Source organism: Mustelus asterias, chromosome 2, assembly GCF_964213995.1.
Source record: "Mustelus asterias chromosome 2, sMusAst1.hap1.1, whole genome shotgun sequence".
In the NCBI taxonomy this organism is placed as follows: domain Eukaryota; kingdom Metazoa; phylum Chordata; class Chondrichthyes; order Carcharhiniformes; family Triakidae; genus Mustelus; species Mustelus asterias.
Window position 1 is genome coordinate 110668916 of NC_135802.1, and position 20623 is coordinate 110689538.

At 43.6% G+C, this 20623-nt stretch overlaps 1 protein-coding gene across 1 annotated transcript in view; it reads left to right on the forward strand.

Moving 5' to 3' along the window:
* Window positions 1-20623, forward strand: part of dnah5 (dynein, axonemal, heavy chain 5) — a 302757-nt gene that overhangs the window by 140766 nt on the left and 141368 nt on the right. Inside the window, exons 42-45 of the mRNA XM_078200599.1 lie at window positions 954-1107; window positions 6457-6603; window positions 13483-13724; window positions 14922-15098. Coding sequence (XP_078056725.1) covers window positions 954-1107; window positions 6457-6603; window positions 13483-13724; window positions 14922-15098 — 720 coding nt within the window. The remainder of the gene's footprint in view (window positions 1-953; window positions 1108-6456; window positions 6604-13482; window positions 13725-14921; window positions 15099-20623) is intronic.

A 20623-nucleotide genomic window follows, 5' to 3' on the forward strand; every position in this document is an offset into this window, starting at 1 on the left:
AGTTCTGACCAGCTATCCTGCTGTCTTCTGGGAGATCTAAGCAGCTACTCCCTCACATAGGCTTCAGTATTTCTTTAAATGTGTTCCTTCCCTTTGACCTGATATTTGTTTCAACCAGTCTTTTTAGAAATGCTTTCTTCCTGAAATTGATTAATTGTATTTCATTGCTTAAGCTCTTAGGCTTTAAAAATAAATTAACCCCACCTTTACCTTATTTACTTACATCTCTACATGCATTCATCCTTCTTTGAACCAAAACTGCTCAATTCAAAACTACTTCTGTTGTTGCTTTATGTAGAATTCTGACTGAAATTCCCATTGGTTCATTAACACATCAAACCATGTTTTACTGTTGCTTTTAGCCTTTTACAGTCATAGAATCCCTACAGTGCAGAAGGGGGCCATTCGGCCCATTGAGTCTGCACCGACCACAATCCCACCCGGGCCCATTCTTATAACCTCACATATTTACCCTGCTAATCCCCCGATACTAAGGTCAGTTTAGCAAGTGCCACCCGCACATCTTTGGACTGTGGGTGGAAACTGGAGCACCCGAAGGAAACCCATACAGACACGGGGAGAACGTGGCAAGGACTGAAGTTGAGTAAACGTGTTATCTTTTAAATAACACAATGGAGTTTAGAAGCAAATAGAGAGCAATGTTATGTGGATGTCAAATGACATGAAGTTGAAAATTTTTATGCATAACAACATTATAATATTGCCTCTTGTCTTAATCATGAATTTTAACTTTATTGAATATATGTTATGTATATTTATTACTCTCTATGGCTACAGTTTTATGTTAACTTCTCATTATGGAACAATGCAGAAGTAAAAATTTAAAATGACTATGATCCATTGACTATTGAATCGCTGACCAGTAAAATGAAAGTGCAAACAGTACTTAACCTAACGTACAAAACTCTGAGAACATATTTTCTTTTATTTAGGTTGAAGAAGCAGGACTTGTTAGTCATCCTCCTTGGAAGCTCAAAGTTATTCAGCTGTTTGAAACACAAAGGGTTAGGCATGGTATGATGACTTTGGGACCCAGTGGAGCTGGTAAAACCACCTGCATTCACACATTAATGAAAGCCATGTCAGGTGAGGTGGAAATGGGTTAAAAAAGTTTTTGCATCACTCATATTTCTGCATAAGACTTGTTTGAATTGGAGTGTTGAAGGTTCCAGGGATGCTACGGTGACAATTTTGAACTCGCAGATAAGATTTGAATCCTCAATTGCTCCAGCTGCAAATTTGAGATAAGGGGCAGAACTTAATGATGACTGAGGAAATGTGCGAAGTGCACTTTCAAGTCCCTAATGTTGGGAGGGAAACATCAAATTATTATGGTGAAAGGGAGGAACTGGGATGGCAATGCTGACAGTACATAGAAGGAATATCATTTTAATAGTTCTACATTTAATTTAATACATGAATGAGGTGGAATGTGAGCAAGTTGGAGTTAATTGTCGCCACTCTGAGTTTTTTAACGTTTCACTCTGGAAGAGAAAGGAGCTCGAGAAGTATTGCAGGGGAGGTCGTAGGTCACTGAGGGGAGGTTGAGTGCAACCAAAAGAAGGTCGAGGGTCACTGAGGGAACGATGAGTACAATTGAAGGAAGGTCAAGAGTCACTGAAAGTTCCACCAAGGTCAGTGAGATTGTGCAATAAACAGTGAGTGCCATTCAGCCACAGTTGCAGGGTGCTTCTTGAAGACCAGGTCAATACTGGAGGATACACTCCACAGACAATATGGGGCTCATACATCCAGTTTATCTGTAGCTTCGGATAGAGGAGGAATGGTGTAAAGCAAGATTGGAGCTGGATGTAATCGAAGAGCCATCTGAAGGCCAACAGGGAACACCATATATGGCAGGACAAGATAATGAGATTGGTCAGGAGAGAGGCAAGAAGGGGCAGACAGATACAGAGTCGTGGTGGATCCCAAAGCCTACCACTCCTACCACAACAGCCTGCAGATGTTAGAGACGCAATATGGATAACAGTTGAGAATGTCTAGGCAGGCAGTCACAGACCTGTGTGCTTTCCTTCAGGATGACTTGTGCCCCATTGGACCGTGCATGAACCCAAAACCAGTGGATTTAAAATTTACTGCAGCGTTCAACTTTTAGATAGAGATAGAGTGGATATTTTTTAGCAGAGGAGTTGATAATCAGGGTACATAGATTTAAACTATTTGGTAAAAAGGTTAGTTAGAAGTTCATCAGAGGCAGAAATATCCATGAAATTTAAAAATATACTTTATAAGCACTTTAAACACTAACGTACAGGGTTACAGATCAAGAACTGGGAAGTGTGACAGGCTGGATAGCTGCTTTTTGCCAGCACTGACGTGATGCTTCAAATGGCCTGCTGTACTGTAAATTTTCTATATTTTTGTTTTTCTCTAAGAGAACGGGAATATAGGACAGTGATAGTGTGATTCTGATAGCGAGCAGGAGAGAAGATAAGTTGAGGCAAGAAGAATGCAGACATGAGGATAAGAAGCAGAAGAAGTGGTGCCTGGAAGAGTGCATCATTGTATTCATATCAAACAGCATGTTTGCCACTTTGTGATAATATATTCTTTGATGAAATATCTATCAAATCAGAAGGTGGAATCAAACGAACTCTACAGTCCATTTTTATTTTGATTGCAATACATTTCAGATTATGAAAATAGTATGTGAGATTTCACTTGCAACATTCAAAAGTTTAGTAACTGAAGTGTGTCTGTGCATTTTGAGCAGAGTCGGGTAAGCCCTGTATGTTTTGCCATCCATTAAAATTAATGGATGGAAAACCAGGCAAACAGCAGGACACCATATGAGAATTTAACTTTACTTTAACTTTAACAGTACAACACAGAACAGGCCCTTCGGCCCACGATGTTGTGCCGAGCTTTATCTGAAACCAAGATCAAGCTATCCCACTCCCTATCATCCTGGTGTGCTCCATGTGCCTATCCAATAACCACTTAAATGTTCCTAAAGTGTCTGACTCCACTATCACTTCAGGCAGTCCATTCCACACCCCAACCACTCTCTGCGTAAAGAACCTACCTCTGATATCCTTCCTATATCTCCTACCATGAACCCTATAGTTATGCCCCCTTGTAATAGCTCCATCCACCCGAGGAAATAGTCTTTGAACGTTCACTCTATCTATCCCCTTCATCATTTTATAAACAAAGAACAGAACAATACAGCACAGGAACAGGCCCTTCGGCCCTCCAAGCCCGCGCCGCTCCCCGGTCCAGGATTGAATCCTGAATCCAGGATCCCCGCCCAATTTTCCAGCCTATCTACATCCTAATATCCTATCCACCGAGCTGTCCCTCACAGCTACGATGCTTTGTTCACCACAAACCTCTATTAAGTCTCCCCTCAGCCTCCTCCGCTCCAGAGAGAACAGCCCTAGCTCCCTCAACCTTTCCTTATAAGACCTACCCTCCAAACCAGGCAGCATCCTGGTAAATCGGCTCTGCACTCTTTCCAGCACTTCCACATCCTTCTTATAGTGAGGTGACCAAATGTGGTCTCACCAAGGTCCTGTACAGTTGCAGCATAACCCCATGGCTCTTAAACTCCAACCCCCTGTTAATAAAAGCTAACACACTATAGGCCTTCTTCAGAGCTCTATCCACTTGAGTGGCAACCTTTAGAGATCTGTGGATATGGACCCCAAGATCTCTCTGTTCCTCCACAGTCTTCAGAACCCTACCTTTGACCCTGTAATCCACATTTAAATTAGTCCTACCAAAATGAATCACCTCACATTTATCAGGGTTAAACTCCATTTGCCATTTTTCAGCCCAGCTTTGCATCCTATCTATGTCTCTTTGCAGCCTACAACAGCCCTCCACCTCATCCACTACTCCACCAATCTTGGTGTCATCAGCAAATTTACTGGTCCACCCTTCAGCCCCCTCTTCTAAGTCATTAATAAAAATCACAAAGAGCAGAGGACCAAGCACTGATCCCTGTGGCACTCCGCTAGCAACCTGCCTCCAATCCGAAAATTTTCCATCCACCACCACCCTCTGTCTTCGATCAGATAGCCAGTTACCTATCCAATCGGCCAACTTTCCCTCTATCCCACACTTCCTTACTTTCATCATAAGCTGACCATGGGGGACCTTATCAAACGCCTTACTAAAATCCATGTATATGACATCAACTGACCTACCTTCATCAACACACTTAGTTACCTCCTCAAAAAATTCAATCAAATTTGTGAGGCACGACTTGCCCTTCACGAATCCGTGCTGACTATCCCGGATTAATCCGCATCTTTCTAAATGGTCGTAAATCCCATCGCTAAGGACCTTTTCCATCAATTTACCAACCACCGAAGTAAGACTAACCGGTCTATAATTACCAGGGTAATTTCTATTCCCTTTCTTAAACAGAGGAACAACATTCGCCACTCTCCAGTCCTCTGGCACCATCCCCGTGGACAGTGAGGACCCAAAGATCAAAGTCAAAGACTCTGCAATCTCATCCCTTGCCTCCCAAATAATCCTAGGATATATTTCATCAGGCCCAGGGGACTTATCGACCTTCAGTTTATTCAAAACTGCCAGTACATCCTCCCTCCGAACATCTATTTCCTCCAGCCTATTAGCCTGTAACACCTCTTCCTCAAAAACATGGCCCCTCTCCTTGGTGAACACTGAAGAAAAGTATTCATTCATCACCTCACCCATCTCTACTGACTCCATACACAAGTTCCCACTACTGTCCTTGACTGGCCCTAACCTCACCCCGGTCATTCTTTTATTCCTCACAGAAGAGTAAAAAGCCTTGGGGTTTTCCTTGATCCGACCTGCCAAGGACTTCTCATGTCCCCTCCTAGCTCTCCTAAGCCCCTTTTTCAGCTCATTCCTTGCTAACTTGTAATCCTCAATCGAGCCATCTGAACCTTGTTTCCTCATCCCTACATAAGCTTCCCTCTTCCTTTTCACAAGACATTCCACCTCTTTCGTGAACCATGGTTCCCTCGCTCGGCCATTTCCTCCCTGCCTGACAGGGACATACCTATCAAGGGCACCCAGTATTTGTTCCTTGAAAAAGTTCCACTTTTCATGAGTGCCTTTCCCTGACAGTTTCTGTTCCCATCTTATGCCCCCTAATTCTTGCTTAATCGCATCATAATTACCTCTCCCCCAATTGTAAACCTTGCCCTGCCGTACGGCCCTATCCCTCCCATTGCAATAACAAAAGACACCGAATTGTGGTCACTATCTCCAAAGTGCTCTCCCACAACCAAATCTAACACTTGGCCCGGTTCATTTCCCAGTACCAAATCCAATGTGGCCTCACCTCTTGTCGGCCTATCCACATATTGTGTCAGGAAACCCTCCTGCACACACTGCACAAAAACTGCCCCATCCGAACTATTTGACCTACAAAGGTTCCAATCAATATTTGGAAAGTTAAAGTCCCCCATGACAACTACCCTGTGACCCCCACACATATCCATAATCTGCTTAGCAATTTCTTGCTCCACATCTCTATTAGTATTTGGGGGCCTATAGTAAACTCCTAACAACGTGACCGCTCCTTTCCTATTTCTAACCTCAGCCCATATTACCTCAGTGTGCAGATCCCCCTCGAAGTGCCTTTCCGCAGCCGTTAAACTATCCTTGATTAACAATGCCACTCCTCCACCTCTTTTACCAGCTTCCCTACACTTACTGAAACATCTATACCCCGGAACGTCCAACAACCATTCCTGTCCTTGTTCTACCCACGTCTCCGTAATGGCCACAACATCGTAGTCCCAAGTACCAATCCACGCCCCAAGTTCATCTACTTTGTTCCGGATGCTCCTTGCATTGAAGTAGACACACTTCAACCCACCTTCCTGTCTACCGGTACCCACCCTTGACCTTGATACCTTCCCCAGTACCTCACCACCCTCAACACTGACTTCTGGACTACAACTCCTTTTCCCACTCCCCTGACAAATTAGTTTAAACCCCCCGAAGAGTCGTAGCAAATTTCCCTCCTAGGATATTGGTGCCCCTCTGGTTCAGGTGCACCCCGTCCTGTTTGTACAGGTCCCACCTTCCCCAGAATGTGTTCCAAATTATCCACGTATCTGAAACCCTCCCTCCTACACCATCCCTGCAACCACATGTTTAACTGCACTCTCTCCCTGTTCCTCAACTCGCTATCACGTGGCACCGGTAACATACCAGAGATGACCACATGTTTTGTCTTGGCTCTCAGCTTCCAGCCCAGCTCCCGAAATTCCTGTTTTAAATCCCCGTCCCTTCTCTTACCTGGATTCTGGATATGGGCTTTTGTTGCATGAAGTTCTGCACCTGGAAAATTTGTTCAATCCGCCTCTGAATGGAAGTACAGGAAAAGAACAAATTGCAGAACAGTTTATGGATGTATATATAATAATATTTCAATCGCTTCATTATCTCTTAATTTCACAGATTGTGGTCAACCACATCGCGAGATGAGAATGAATCCAAAAGCCATCACTGCACCTCAGATGTTTGGCCGACTGGACGTAGCTACAAATGACTGGACAGATGGTATTTTTTCAACTCTGTGGAGAAAAACTCTCAGAGCAAAGAAGGGTAAGCAAACCATCATAATAAGACGATATCTTGAATGCCATCAGTGGTGCCAAGCAGTGTAACATTACACTTCTCCATAATTATAGTTTTTTACTGAAGGTGACTACAAATACAAAATGTTTCTATGTTTGGTGCCAGAAACTAATGTTAGACAGCTGATACTCCTGCTTACTTCAGGTGTGAAGAGCTGTTCAGCATTTAAGTCAGTTTCACAATTTTGCCCTGCTTTATGGTATCTTCAAAGTGTTTTCTCTGGCTCATCACAAATGATTGCATTTGGAAGCCTACCTTCAGCCATTCAGATACCATGCTCTGTTCGTTTTAACTGTACCGTAGCATCATAGACTCAATACCATGAACCTGTGCATCAATGACAACCTTGGCATTCAGCATTTTGGGCTAGCATTTTCTTTTCATGACGGTCTGAAATTACCATAGGTGGCTCTTATCCTGTACACTGCAAGGTGGGGTGGAAGTTAAGAATGTGCAGGACTGGAAAAGACCAATCCAGGCTACCTGGGCAGTCCAGGTGCCTAGACATATCTATGATACCTGATATATGTAATAGATTTATCATCCCTTTGTCTGCTGTATAGTTTAAAGCTGATTCCATGTTGATAATAATTATAATTTTTACTTCAGTATCAGTGAGATACACAGAATTTACACAGTGGGCCCGATTTTACCATCGCACTGCGCCCGTTTTAGAGCGTGAAAACTTGGTAAAGTCAGGCTGAGGCGAGTAGCACAATCTGCCCGCCTCCGCTCCGGTTCCCCCTTTACCAAGGCCCGAAAATGGCCGCGATTGGGACTGTGCCCGGAACGGCATTTAAATTGACTTAATGAGCTGCATGCCCAACTTTACCAGCACTTCCCCCTTTACCACCGCGTTCGCCCATCCAGAATCACTGCCATTCCGCCGGAGACCGGGAGGGTGGAAGGGGGTCCACTGCCACTCTGCCTGAGATCAGTAGGGGTGAAAGGGAGTCCGTTGCCACTCTGCCTGAGATCAGTGGGGGTGAAAGGGGGTCCGCTGCCACTCTGCCTGAGATCAGTGGGGGTGAAAGGGGGTCCACTGCCACTCTGCCTGAGACCAGTTGGGGGGGGGGGGGGGGGGGGGGGGGGGTGGGGGAGAGGGGTGGTGAAAGTGGGTTCGCTGCCACTCTGCCTGAGATCAGTGGGGCGAAGGGGGTGTCCGCTGCCATTCTGCCTGAGATCAGTGGGGAGGGGAAGAGGGGTCTGCTGCCACTCTGCCTGAGATCAGTTGGGGGGAAAGGGGGGTCTGCTACCACTCTACTGAGATCAGTGGGGGGGTGGGGAGGGGGGGGGGGGCGAGGTGGAGGAGAGGCCCACGATCGGTCTGGGTGGTGGAGGGATAAGGGGATCAGTAATGTTGTGGGGGTAGGGCAATGGATGGGAGGCTGGTTTGCCTGTTGGACTGGGTTTCGTTCACGGCCCTTTGTAGTTTATTGCAGTCTTGGACAGAGCAGGAGCCATACCAAGCTATGATACCAGAAAAAATGCTTTCTATTGTACATCTGTAAAAGTTGGTGGGAGTCATAGTGGACATGCCAAATTTTCTTAGCCTCCTGAGAAAGTAGAGGCATTGGTGGGCTTTCTAAACTGTAGCGTTGGCATGGAGGGAACCAGGACAGGTTGTTGCTGATCTGGACATATCGAAACCTAAAGCTCTCGACCATTTCCACTTAATTCCCGTTGATATAGACAGGAGCATGTCCTCCACTATACTTCCTGAGGTCGACTTAAGCTGCAGATTTAGGTTTGCGCGGACAAAGGGTTAATAACCGGAAAATGTTGGCAAGTGGAAGCCCAACATGATCTCCCCCACTTCCAGTTTTACTGATGGCTGGAATTCTCCCGTGGACCTGTCAAGTCAGTGACTTAGATATGCAAACAAGCAACTTGTTTTGGCTTAAAGCCAAAATCCTAAATTAACAGCCATTGTATGGGTTTCCTGAGCTGTGTGAAATCAAGAGTCAACAATTGAGGGGAGTCATTAATCAATGAAACTGACAGCCGAGAAAGCCTTTAAACAATGAAACTGAATTGCTACCGGCCTGCCGAGGTGAAAAAAAGGCTTGTACTCATCGCATTTGTTCAGAGAGTGTGATTTCACTGCTTCACAGTTGAGGTGCTACTTTTCAACTTGTTTCCATTTTCCTTATATTTTGATTTTAGGACTTCATCGCATTTTTATACCTACGTTGTTTGTACCAATGTGTATCACGACCGTTCACCCTCACCCTCTAGAATATCCTGTAGCTGCTCTGAGACATCCTTGACATTAGCACCAGGGAGGCAACATACTGTCGTTGAGTCTCGTTTGCAGCCACAGAAATGTCTAACTATTCCCCTTACAATGCCATATGACTGTTTCAGTCCCACGCCCTTTTCTCCTTCCCTATGCAGCAGAGCCAACTGTGGTGCAGCGAATTTGCCTGCTGTTACTTTCACCTGAGAGGCCATTCCCCCAAGAGTATGCAATGTGCGATATATCTGTTTTACAGGGGAATGGCTACAGCAGATCCCTGCACTGCTCACTCTACCTGGTAGTCATCTATTCCCTTCCTGTCTGTGCAGTTGTAGTAATTCAGCCAAGGCCAGTTTCCCATCACCAAAAACTCTTCATTGGAAACCGACAGAAGAACCGCACCTGCGGCTTACCCAGGGACCTACAACCACGGCCCAGGTTTGAACAACAGGTTTTAACCTCCTGCTGTTCACTTTGTGTCCACTCCTCCCCCCCCCACCCAAAACCCACGCCCATTTCTCCCTCAGCATCCTCCGCTGCAAGAAGGTCCTTTCCACTGCTTAGCAGTTGGCCTGATGTCTGTTGAAGTTGGGGCTGGGTTATGCGGTGTAAGTTTCCGGAGGGAGTGTCGCAGGGTCACCGATGCGGGTTCCTCCTCGGGTTGTGTTCCAGTCTGGCTGCCCGCTTCTTCAGCTCCGATTTCTACATCTGTGCCTTCACAATCTGGAAGGACCAACGCAAAGTCATCTTCGATCTGAGGGTTAACATTAGAAATCTACAGTGGAGCACTGAGGGGCATTCAAAAAGGATATGGGGAGGGTACAGGTCCAACATGTTCCCTATAGGAGGGGAGTGTAGGAGCAATAAGCTCAGGGAACTCTAAATCTCTAGGGCAATTCAGGACTGGATATAGTAGAAGAGAAATGATTTTAGCAAATCCAAAGGGAACAATTTAGCTGTGGCCTTAGAGACGTATAGGAAGTGCAAGGGGGAACTAAAGCAATTAGAAGAGCAAAAAGGGGGCATGAAAAAAGACTTGCAAACGAGGTTAGGGAGAATCCTTAAATATTCTATAAATGCATTAAAGGGAAGAGGTTAAGCAGGGAAAGTCCTGCAGCCTCAAACACACATTGTCCATTAGAGACCAAGGGGGCAATCTGTGTGTAAAGCTGCAGGTCATTGCAAGGGTGTTAGATGAATACTTTTCATTGGTCTTCACTCAACAAAAGGAGAACACAGGTTTAGAATTCAGGAAAAGGGACTGTGAGGATCTTAAAGTGTGACATAGGAAATGAGGAGATATTGGTGGCTTTGACAGCTTAAAAATGGGCAAACCTCCAAGCCGCTGTGGGAGGCCGGAAAGTGCAGGAGCTCTGACTGAAATTATTAATTCCTCTCTGCCCATGGAGGAAGTACAGTAAGAAGTCTCACAACACCAGGTTAAAGTCCAGTTGGACTTTAACCTGGTGTTGTGAGACTTCTTACTGTGTTTATCCCAGTCCAACGCCGGCATCTCCACATCATGGGGGAAGTGCCAAAGGACTGGAGGATGGCTAATGTGGTTCCACTTTTCAAGAAGGGTGGTAGCGATGAACCAGGTAATTCCAGACTGGTGAGTTTCACGTCAGTGATAGAGAAACTATTGGAGAAAATTCTGAAGGAGAGAATAAATTTCCACTTGAGTTAATTAGGGATAGTCAGCATGGCTTTGTCAGAGGAAGGTCATTCCTAACAAATTCGATAGAATTTTTTGAAAATGTGTCTGTGTGTGTGGATGAGGGAAGTGCAGTTGATGCAGTTTATGTGGATTTTAGCAAAGTCTTTGACAAGGTCCCACATGGGAAACTAATTGAGAAGGTTGAAGCATATGGAATTCAGGAAAACTGGCTTAGCAATAAGAAACAAAGGGTAGTGGGAGAAGGCTATTTGAATGACTGGAGGCTAGTATCTAATGACGTACCATAAGGTTCAGTGCTGGGTCCCTTTATTGTTTTTTATATACATAAATGATATAGATGAGAATGTGTGGGGAATGATAAGGAAGTTTGCAGATGACACCAAGATTGGTAGGGTGGTTAATAGTGAAGAAGAAGGTCATAGGTTATAGGAAGATATAGATGGGTTGGTCAGAGCAGTGGCAGATGGTATTTAACCCTGATAAATGTGAGGTGATGCACCTTGGAAGAAGTAACAAGACAAGGGAGTATTTAATGAATGGCAGAACACTAGGAAGCTCAGAGGAAGAGATGGATCTTGGGATACTTATTCACAGATCCCTAAAGGTAGCAGAGCAGGTGAATAGGGTAGTTAAGAAGGCATATGGAAAACTTGCTTTTATCAGCCGTGGCATAGAGTATAAGAGCAATAGAGTAATGTTGGAGTTGTATAGAACGTTGGCTAGGCCACAGTTGGAGCACTGTTTGCAATTCTGGTCACCTCACTGTAGGAAGTATGCAATTGTACCAGGGCGGGTACAGAGGAGGTTCACCAGGATGTTGCCTGGGATGGAGCATTTGAGCTAAAAGGAGGGATTGGTTAGGCTTGGATTGTTTTCTTTAGAGCAGAGAAGGCTGAGGGGGTACATGATAAAAGTGCAAATGATTGTGCGGTATGGACAAGGTGAATAGGAAACAGCTATTCCCCTTAGTTGAGGGGTCTGTCATGAGGGGGCATTGTTTCAGAGTGAGGGGCAGAAGATTCAGAGGGGATGTGAGAAAAATATTCATGGAGAGTGGTGAGAATCTGGGATGCACTGCCTGGGAAGGTAGTGGAGACCGGAAACTTTACAATGTTTAAAAAGTATTTAGATGAGCACTTGAAATATCACGACATTCAAGGATATAGGAAAGGTACTGGAAAATGGGATTAGCAGGACTTTACTGGTAGTTATTATCGATGCAGGAGATGGGATGTAGGGCCTTTTCTATGCTGAATGACTCTATGACTCTAAGTTCCAACATGAGTTTGTGATCGGTAAATATTATGAAATGTCTGCCATAGACATAGTGTTGGAGCTTTATTACACCAAATACGACTGCCAACGCTTCTTTCTCGATCTGAGAATACCAGGGTCCTGGATGCATATGTGACGTCTTCCCAGTGATGTGAATGTACTGCCCCAACCCCATACGGGGAAACGTCATGTGTCAGCACGTATTCTTTCTTGGGATCAAAATGGGTCTGTAGGTTAGATGACAGTAGCTGATGTTTGACTTTGGCGAAAACCTCTGCCTGTGGAGCTTTCCAGGACCATCTCTGGTGTTTTCGTAGTAGGGCATGAAAGAGATAGATTTTCCATGATAATTTATTTGTCCTAGGAAGAATTTCAACTACGTGGTGTTCCTTGGAGCTGGCACCTCCTTGATGCCTTTTACCTTATCCTGTACAGGATGTAGCCCTTTGCCATCTACCCAGTAGTCTAATTGAGTTACTTCAGCCGCTTGGAAGATGCATGTCTCCCTCAAGTGCATTCCTGCATTGCAGAGAACAACAGAGCTATAGGAGAAAGAAGCTGTAGTCCACTTGTGCGCAATGGTTCCCCCCCCCCCCACCACTCCCTGCCTCCCCGCCCCCCCTACTCCTCACTGCACGCCAAAGAATGGATGAAGACTAATTTTAGCTCATTGTGTTTGAATGAACGTGTTTCATTTTCTCATTGTGAGACGCATGAGGTAAAAACAGATACAGACCAAAGTTTTATTAGAAACTGAATGCTGTGAGACAGTTAATCAGCAAAGGCTGTGAGGAGAAAATGGATAAAAATTATCTGGTTAATGTCAAGCCTGACACTCCATTCATGCAGAAGTGCAGCATTTATTTAGTTTGAATTATGCCACAAAGGTCATTTGTGCTTTCTGATTGAGTAATTCCAATCTTAACTGCTGTTCGCAATGTTTATATTGCTACAAAGTGAAGGTCTTGCCTAACTTTTAAGTTTTACTTGATCCTTTTTCTAAGAGCACACATGCAATAAAGACATGACTATCCTATTCGAGTCACAAGGAGATATTTTTGTTACACTGCTGTGTTAACACTATATTGAAAGTAGATATAGAGCAGTGTAAAGCAAATCTCAATGGAGCAGTTTATGGGGGCAAATGGGTAATTTTTATATGGTTTATCTCAAGTTACAATACAAAGTAAAATATGACAGATGCTGGAAATCTGAAACTGAAAAAACAAATATGCTGGAAATACTCGGCAGGTCTGGCAATATCTTTGGGGCAGGAATAGTGTTAATGTTTCAGGTCAGTGATCTTTTATCAGAATGGTTCTGATGCTGTTGGATCTGTCTTTATCAGCAACAAATAGCTTAAATATCTGATTCCCAGTTTATGGATTACAATGTCTGCAGTGCAATGTGTACTATCTACAAGATGCACACAGCAAGTTGCCAAATCATCTTTGGCAGAATTTCCAAAAACTACAAACTTCGCCAGCTAGATAGAGAAGGGCAACAGTGGGGACGTCAACCCCTCTAAATTTTCCTGTAAACAACACACCATTCTGGCTTGGACGTTTATTGCTGTTCCATCATTGTTACTTAATTAAAATATGACAACAGTACATAAGCCATAGTATGTTAATTAACATTGTTTGCTATGCAGGCGAGCACATCTGGATTGTATTGGATGGTCCTGTTGATGCCATCTGGATTGAAAATTTAAACTCGGTGCTTGATGATAATAGAACGCTTACCCTGGCAAATGGTGATCGCATTCCCATGGCTCCAAACTGTAAAATTGTGTTTGAACCACACAACATAGACAATGCCTCACCTGCAACTGTTTCTCGAAATGGCATGGTCTTCATGAGTTCGTCAGTTTTAAACTTCAGCCCCATTCTTGAGGTATTTAAATAACAGTTAATTTTTTATTTTTCAGGACAGGGAATAATCTGTTGAGATACAGAACATTTTCATTCCTTTATTAAATTGAAACTGTTTTATTATAACATGTGATGTTGAATTTCCAGTTTTTACATCATCGTGAGACTTGGGGAAACAGTGGAAATGCCCTTTCTGCAAGTTTCCCATGGATTTTCTGTTGAAATTACAGCAGCTCATTGGGATAGCTCATTGGGTTTGAACACAGCAAACATTGAAAGTTGAAGTTAATGCCATACCTGCAAACAAATTAAGTAATATTTCATAGAAATCATTCATTGGAGTTTTGAACTGTGGTGGGGTGTAAAACAGGAGATAATGGCATTAAATTTCACTCCGAGTTGGGTAGCATGAGTCAGAAACCTCCCAGCTTGTTGTGCTTGCCTCAGGAGTAATTCATCTGATTGGCAGGAGCTTTGCTCCACGCTGGGTGTGGGGATGGAGTCAGGTTGAAGCTGTTTGTCTAATAAGTGAATCTTATCCCAGTTGTTTTGTTAAACGTTAGGCTGTCTATCCCTCACCCCTCACATCCACTCAACCTCATCCATACTCCTCATGTCAATCCATCCCCCCATGCACCCCCAGTGGCCTTTCATACTTCTGCTCCTACATCTTATGCTCTCTCATGGTCTTACACACCCTTCATGGCATTGACGTTTACTTAAAAAATTTGTAACTCATAGACTAAGCATTAAAAACCTTGCAAAAGCAAAAGCGGGGTCTGTTTGAACTCAGCACTGAGTTCAAATGGTACAGCTGAATTCAGGTTTCCTTCTCATGTGAGTCATGCCCCACATCTTTTTCCTATCAAAGAAAATGGGATCTGTTGGAAATCAGGGAATGGCTTCCGGATCAGGGTCCTATCCAACAGTTTTTAAAGGTTCATTACGTTTCCATGACTCCACAAAAATCTGGGCCAATGATCAAACATTGGTTATGTACATCTTGTCCAATTCGGGTGACTAGATGTTTTCTGTCTCTGCTGAAGTTACACGTTTCACCTAATATATCGCGTGACAAAGTTTGTATCTCCATTTATCTGGTGTCAACAATGGTGAATTGTTGCAGGTTTTGCCTTTCTTTAGTTAAAAGTCCACATGTTATATGTATATGAAGCCTAGTAAAGTATGGAAATATTGTTCTTTGGCTGGTTTGACTTAGGGTTGGCTGAAGAAACGCTCACAACAGGCAGCCGAGATTCTACGGAAGTTATTTGCAGAATCCTTTGCTGAGCTGTATCGCTTTAGTATCCAGTCACTGGAATATAAGATGGAAATGCTGGAAGCTTTTATTATCATGCAAAGCATTAACATGCTTGATGGCCTTATTCCCCCAAAGGTGAGTAAATGTCTTCAGACTATATACTGTATCATAATGATATGCTTACCTGGTAAGATTCCATAAAACTTCTGAACAATCATCATTTTTACTGTAAACTATGTAATTGTACAATAAATAAAAACACTTCAAATTCAACTGCATCTGGAATTTGGCTTCAATTCTCCATTTATGCAGTTTCTGACCTTTTACCTTCTCCCTTTTCGTGGTCTAAGGCCCTAACAGTCCTTTCAGATAAACCACCAACTAACTTGTGTTTCTTTCAATTAAGTCTACTTCATGCTATTCATGAAGTGATCTCCTCTATGTTGGAGCGACGAAACGCAGATCGGTTTACCAGTTTGAAGAACATTTATTTTGCACGTATAGCAATCACTTGTCATTTTAATTCTCCACTTCCATTCCACTCTGACCACTGTCCTCAGACTGTTCCAAAGGTGCTCAATGTAAGCTTGAGGAACATCACATCAAGTTTTGATTAGGCACTTTACAGCCTTCCAGGCTCAAAACCAAATTCAACAATTTCAAGTCTTGATCACTGACCCCGGGCGGGCTTCTCTACACAACTTGCCATGTGTCTCATGGCCTTGAAGTTGGGCAGCCATTGGCTGGTGGTGGGATCTTCTGGCCACATCATTGTCAACGGCGTTACCTGTTGAATGCACCCCCAACCACGGGGAAATCTGTGCTGAGGGTACGCTATTAGTGGGACTTGAAGATCCCACCGGCACAAACAGCTGGAAAGTTCTGGCCCCCATTTTATTTGGGTTTTTTTTTGTTTCATTGGATGGAAGGTTTTGGTAATTAAGATTCTGCTTTTCCCATTAACACCACCTCTGGACACAATGGGCCTGATTTTATCACCACGTTGCACCCGTTTTCGGGCATGAAAACTTGGTAAAGTCAAGCGTGAGGTGAGTAACACGATCCGCGCCTGCCTGCGTGCTGGTTCCCCCTTTACCAAGGCCCGAAAATCGGGACTGCGCCCAAAACGGCCACGACGACCATTTAAATGCATTTGCATGGATTTAAATTGACTTAATGGGCTGCATGCCCAATTTTATCGTCACGTCCCCCTTTACCACCGTGTTCGTCCATCCTGAATTGGCGCGAAACAGACATGCTCCATATAAGTCCGATTTGGGCGTTCCAGTTAGTGAGGTAAGTGCCGAGCATCCGATGGCTCTCTGCTTGAGATTGGGGGGGGGGGCGGTGAGGAGGTGGGTCCGCTGCCACTCTGCCTGAGATCAGTGAGGGGGGTGGGGTCTGCTGCCACTCTGCCTGAGATCAGTGGGAGAGAAGGGGGGTCCGCTGCCACACTGCCTGAGATCAGTGGGGGGGAAGGGGGGAGGATCCCGTGATCGGCCTGGGTGGCAGCGGGGGGGGGGGAATAAGGGGGTCAGTAATGTTGTGGGGGTGGGGCAATGTCTGTGGGGGCCGGGGGAGGCATTATCCAGCATGGAGGGATGTGGCAGGAGAGCAGCGTTACATAATTATTTTTCTGCACGTGTGCAATTGAAGGTGCCGATTGGAGCAGCCGTGTTTCGGGTGTTAAGCCCCGCCCACAGGCTTGTGCAGCGCGATTCTGAATCACTGATATTTTTTCAGGCAGAGTGTGTATGGGGGCGCCTGAGAACGGGTCTAAAAGTCAGATCTGAAACACTCCCAGTTTCAATTCCGCCCAGCACTCAGAATCAAAATAGTAAAATAGAGCCCAATGTTTCATTCTTTCCCACCCCCTTTTGCCTTGCCGCATCACCTCTTTTGGTGATGGGCCGAATGGCCCAGTTCTGCTCCTATATCTTATGGTCTTTTGACATTTGATCTTTCCATTCTTCCACATTATCACGGGCCTTCCCTTTTGTTCTTTTCCTCACCCTTCTCTTTTCCAGTCTCTGTACTTGCTATAAACTTGTTACATTCCTAATGTTTTCCAGTTCTGATGAAAGATAATTGATCTGTGATATTAGTTTCCGTCTCTCTTGCCACAGATGATACCTTGCCTGCCTTTCCTGTTTTGATTTCAGATTTTCATAATCCACTGTATTTTACCTTTGTTTAAGTATTTTAAGTATTTGACGCCAATCAATAAATCAAGCCAGCCACTTCATTCCCAAATTTCTTAGATAATTGGCATCCTGAACTAATAGTTTTGCTTGCCAGCTGTGGCCATGTGAAGATATAGGTCAGATCTGTGAAAGGAACAGGATCAATGATTCCTTGTCATCCCTGATGGACAGCTCTGTGGCCATAAGCTTATATTTGATAGCTTTTGCTCAGTGCTCTAATCAGTCAACCAGCAGGGATACTGAGCTAGTTCAGTAACTCTGTGATAGCATTTCAGTTTGTAGAAAGTCAGCAACCGGATCAGTTTTATGATGAGACATAGCACAGGAGAAGCATCTTTGTCATTGTGGCCTTTCAAAATGACTCATAGAGACAGCAACTATTTTAAGTATTTTGTGTGTACCAAGTAAAATTATTATTGGTTTATAGCCTCATTCATGGTCTGAATTTTTATATTCAGTATGCCTACCACAGACAAGAAGATGATGTGATTGGATGTACTCAGGTGAACTGGAATACAGTCATAACCTGCTCGATAACTGTTTCCTTCTAAATTTACTAGATATTAGTAGACAAGGGTACATTAAGGTTCCAAGCAGATGGAAGATCTACTTATGGGAATGATCATCACATGTAAATCCAAGCAGTGTATCTGTCATAAAAAGCAATAATGAAACAATCACCTGCCATTTGTCACTTTTACGTTGAGCATTTATGCCAAGATGCTCAAACCTATCGCTGCCAACCTACAGAAAATTTAAAAGGTAGTCAAATAATTAATCAAACAAACAGACATGAGAAAGGAAAAATAAATTGACTTTCAAACAACACCCACCCCCACCCTGATCTACTGTCAGGAAACAGAGGTAGTTTTAAGGGATCTATGTTTGTCTTGTTACATATTAGACATAAGGTTTAGATTTAAGTGGGTTTAAAAATTTAAAGTAAGTCAGAAAGGGAATATCTCTCAACAAAAGCCATACCATGGAGTAACGGTTATGAAAACAAGTGCTGGAAACTTAAAGAACAGCAAGTTAAGGGAACTAGAGAAATGAAGAGACATTTCCAGGAAGTTCAAAGTTGAAGGAATAGAGGAAATGTGGACTAGAACCGAATACTGTTCAGTGAAGACAGACAGATGAAAAGGAATTGGCTTGTCCGAAGCCTAAAAGATCATAGAATCCCTACAGTGCAGAAAGAGGTCATTCAGCCCATCGAGTCTGCACCAACAACAATCCCAACCAGGCCCTATTCTGCTTATGCCCATAACATTAAGGGGCAATTTTGTTTGGCCAATCAACCTAACCTGCACATCTTTGGACTGTGGAAGGAAACCAGAGCACCCAAAGAAAACCCATGCAGATATGGGGAGAACATGCAAGGTTGGAATTGAACCCGGAACCTTAATGCTGTGAGGCAGCGGTGCTAACCAGTGTGCCACCGTGCCGCCCAAGATATCTGAAGTGGTTCTGAGGTTTGTAATATATTAGTACAGTTTGTGAGATACTATTTTGGAATAATTATGGAAATCAATAGCTGGTTCTCGGAAGTTGTGTGAAAGCACTTAAAACAAAGGAAATCTGAAAGGAGAGTTGGAAAACCTGAAGCTGAATTCATTACCAAAACAATGGAGCAAAAGCTTTGTTTGAGAGGATAGTTGGAAAACCTGGAGTTGGATTCTTAACGAAAACAGCTGATGGAAAGCATTGTTTGAAAGAAGATTTTAAAGTGCGACTCTTTTGGGAATGGAGTTTGGAAACAGTCGTGACAATCATCTGGAGGAATGTGAGAAGAAATCTATGGAAGATCAGTTGAGTGTCATTGGCTGTTTGGTTTCAGACTGGGATGCTATCTTTGAAACCTATACATTTGTGAAGCTAAGGGCGGAGTAAAGGAGTATTTTATTATAATCAAACTTTTCATGTTTAATTAATGTTTTTCCTTGTTGCTAAAAATTAATTAGCAATCCTGTGACTCTGTTCCTCCATGTGTTCATTTTAAAAAAAGTAAAAGTTACGATCTTTTGAGCCATGGTTCCATTTTGGAATCTTCCCGTCCAGTAGTAACACCAATGTGTTACACTATCCAACAAAAGCACTTTGCAGAATCAGATCTTTTCTCTACTCTCCACCCTAAAGGTGAATATTCTGCTGCAACCCTAAGGGCCTAGATTATTGTAGATCTTCAGAGACATTCATTGAATCACTTTTGTTACATTGTCATATTATTTGAAAAGCTTTAGGAACTGTTTTATTATGTGCATGCACATGTGTATATCCAGAGTGCCACATCACTACTGTACTAAAACAACACTGTATCATTCTGCAACACATGGCAAGATTGAGAAATACATTTGATATCAGTTCCAGCATTTTTATTTCAAATTGCTGGGAACCACAAGACTTAAGTTTTAAATATTTTCACTACACCTACCTGTCTGTTTTTTGCTAGATCTTCCTTGCCAATCATTTCTCTTCTTGTTACCTTATGAATTTCCCAGTTTTCTTTTCCTCACCCACACCCAACTACCCATTATCCATTGTTTCCTACCCTGAGCCAATTTTGGTTTCAATTCACTAATTGTGAAATTCCACACATAGAACATAGAACATAGAACATTACAGCGCAGAACAGGCCCTTCGGCCCACGATGTTGCACCGACCAGTTAAAAAAAAACTGTGACCCTCCAACCTAAACCAATTTCTTTTCGTCCATGAACCTATCTACGGATCTCTTAAACGCCCCCAAACTAGGCGCATTTACTACTGATGCTGGCAGGGCATTCCAATCCCTCACCACCCTCTGGGTAAAGAACCTACCCCTGACATCGGTTCTATAACTACCCCCCCTCAATTTAAAGCCATGCCCCCTCGTGCTGGATTTCTCCATCAGAGGAAAAAGGCTATCACTATCCACCCTATCTAAACCTCTAATCATCTTATATGTTTCAATAAGATCCCCTCTTAGCCGCCGCCTTTCCAGCGAAAACAATCCCAAATCCCTCAGCCTCTCCTCATAGGATCTCCCCTCCATACCAGGCAACATCCTGGTAAACCTCCTCTGCACCCTCTCCAAAGCCTCCACATCCTTCCTGTAATGTGGGGACCAGAACTGCACACAGTACTCCAAGTGCGGCCGCACCAGAGTTGTGTACAGTTGCAACATAACGCCACGACTCCTAAATTCAATCCCCCTACCAATAAACGCCAAGACACCATATGCCTTCTTAACAACCCTATCTACTTGATTCCCAACCTTCAGGGATCTATGCACACATACACCTAGATCCCTCTGCTCCACTATTATTGATGGCTAGAGAAACAGTGTGGGAATGTAACTGCAACAGTTACAAGTAGCTATAATGTTGTAAGATTGTGCTGATATTTTTGAGGTGAATTAGTTTTTCTGTATAAACGAAATGTAGAATATTTTGCTGAGAATTTTAGTTTATATGGTTA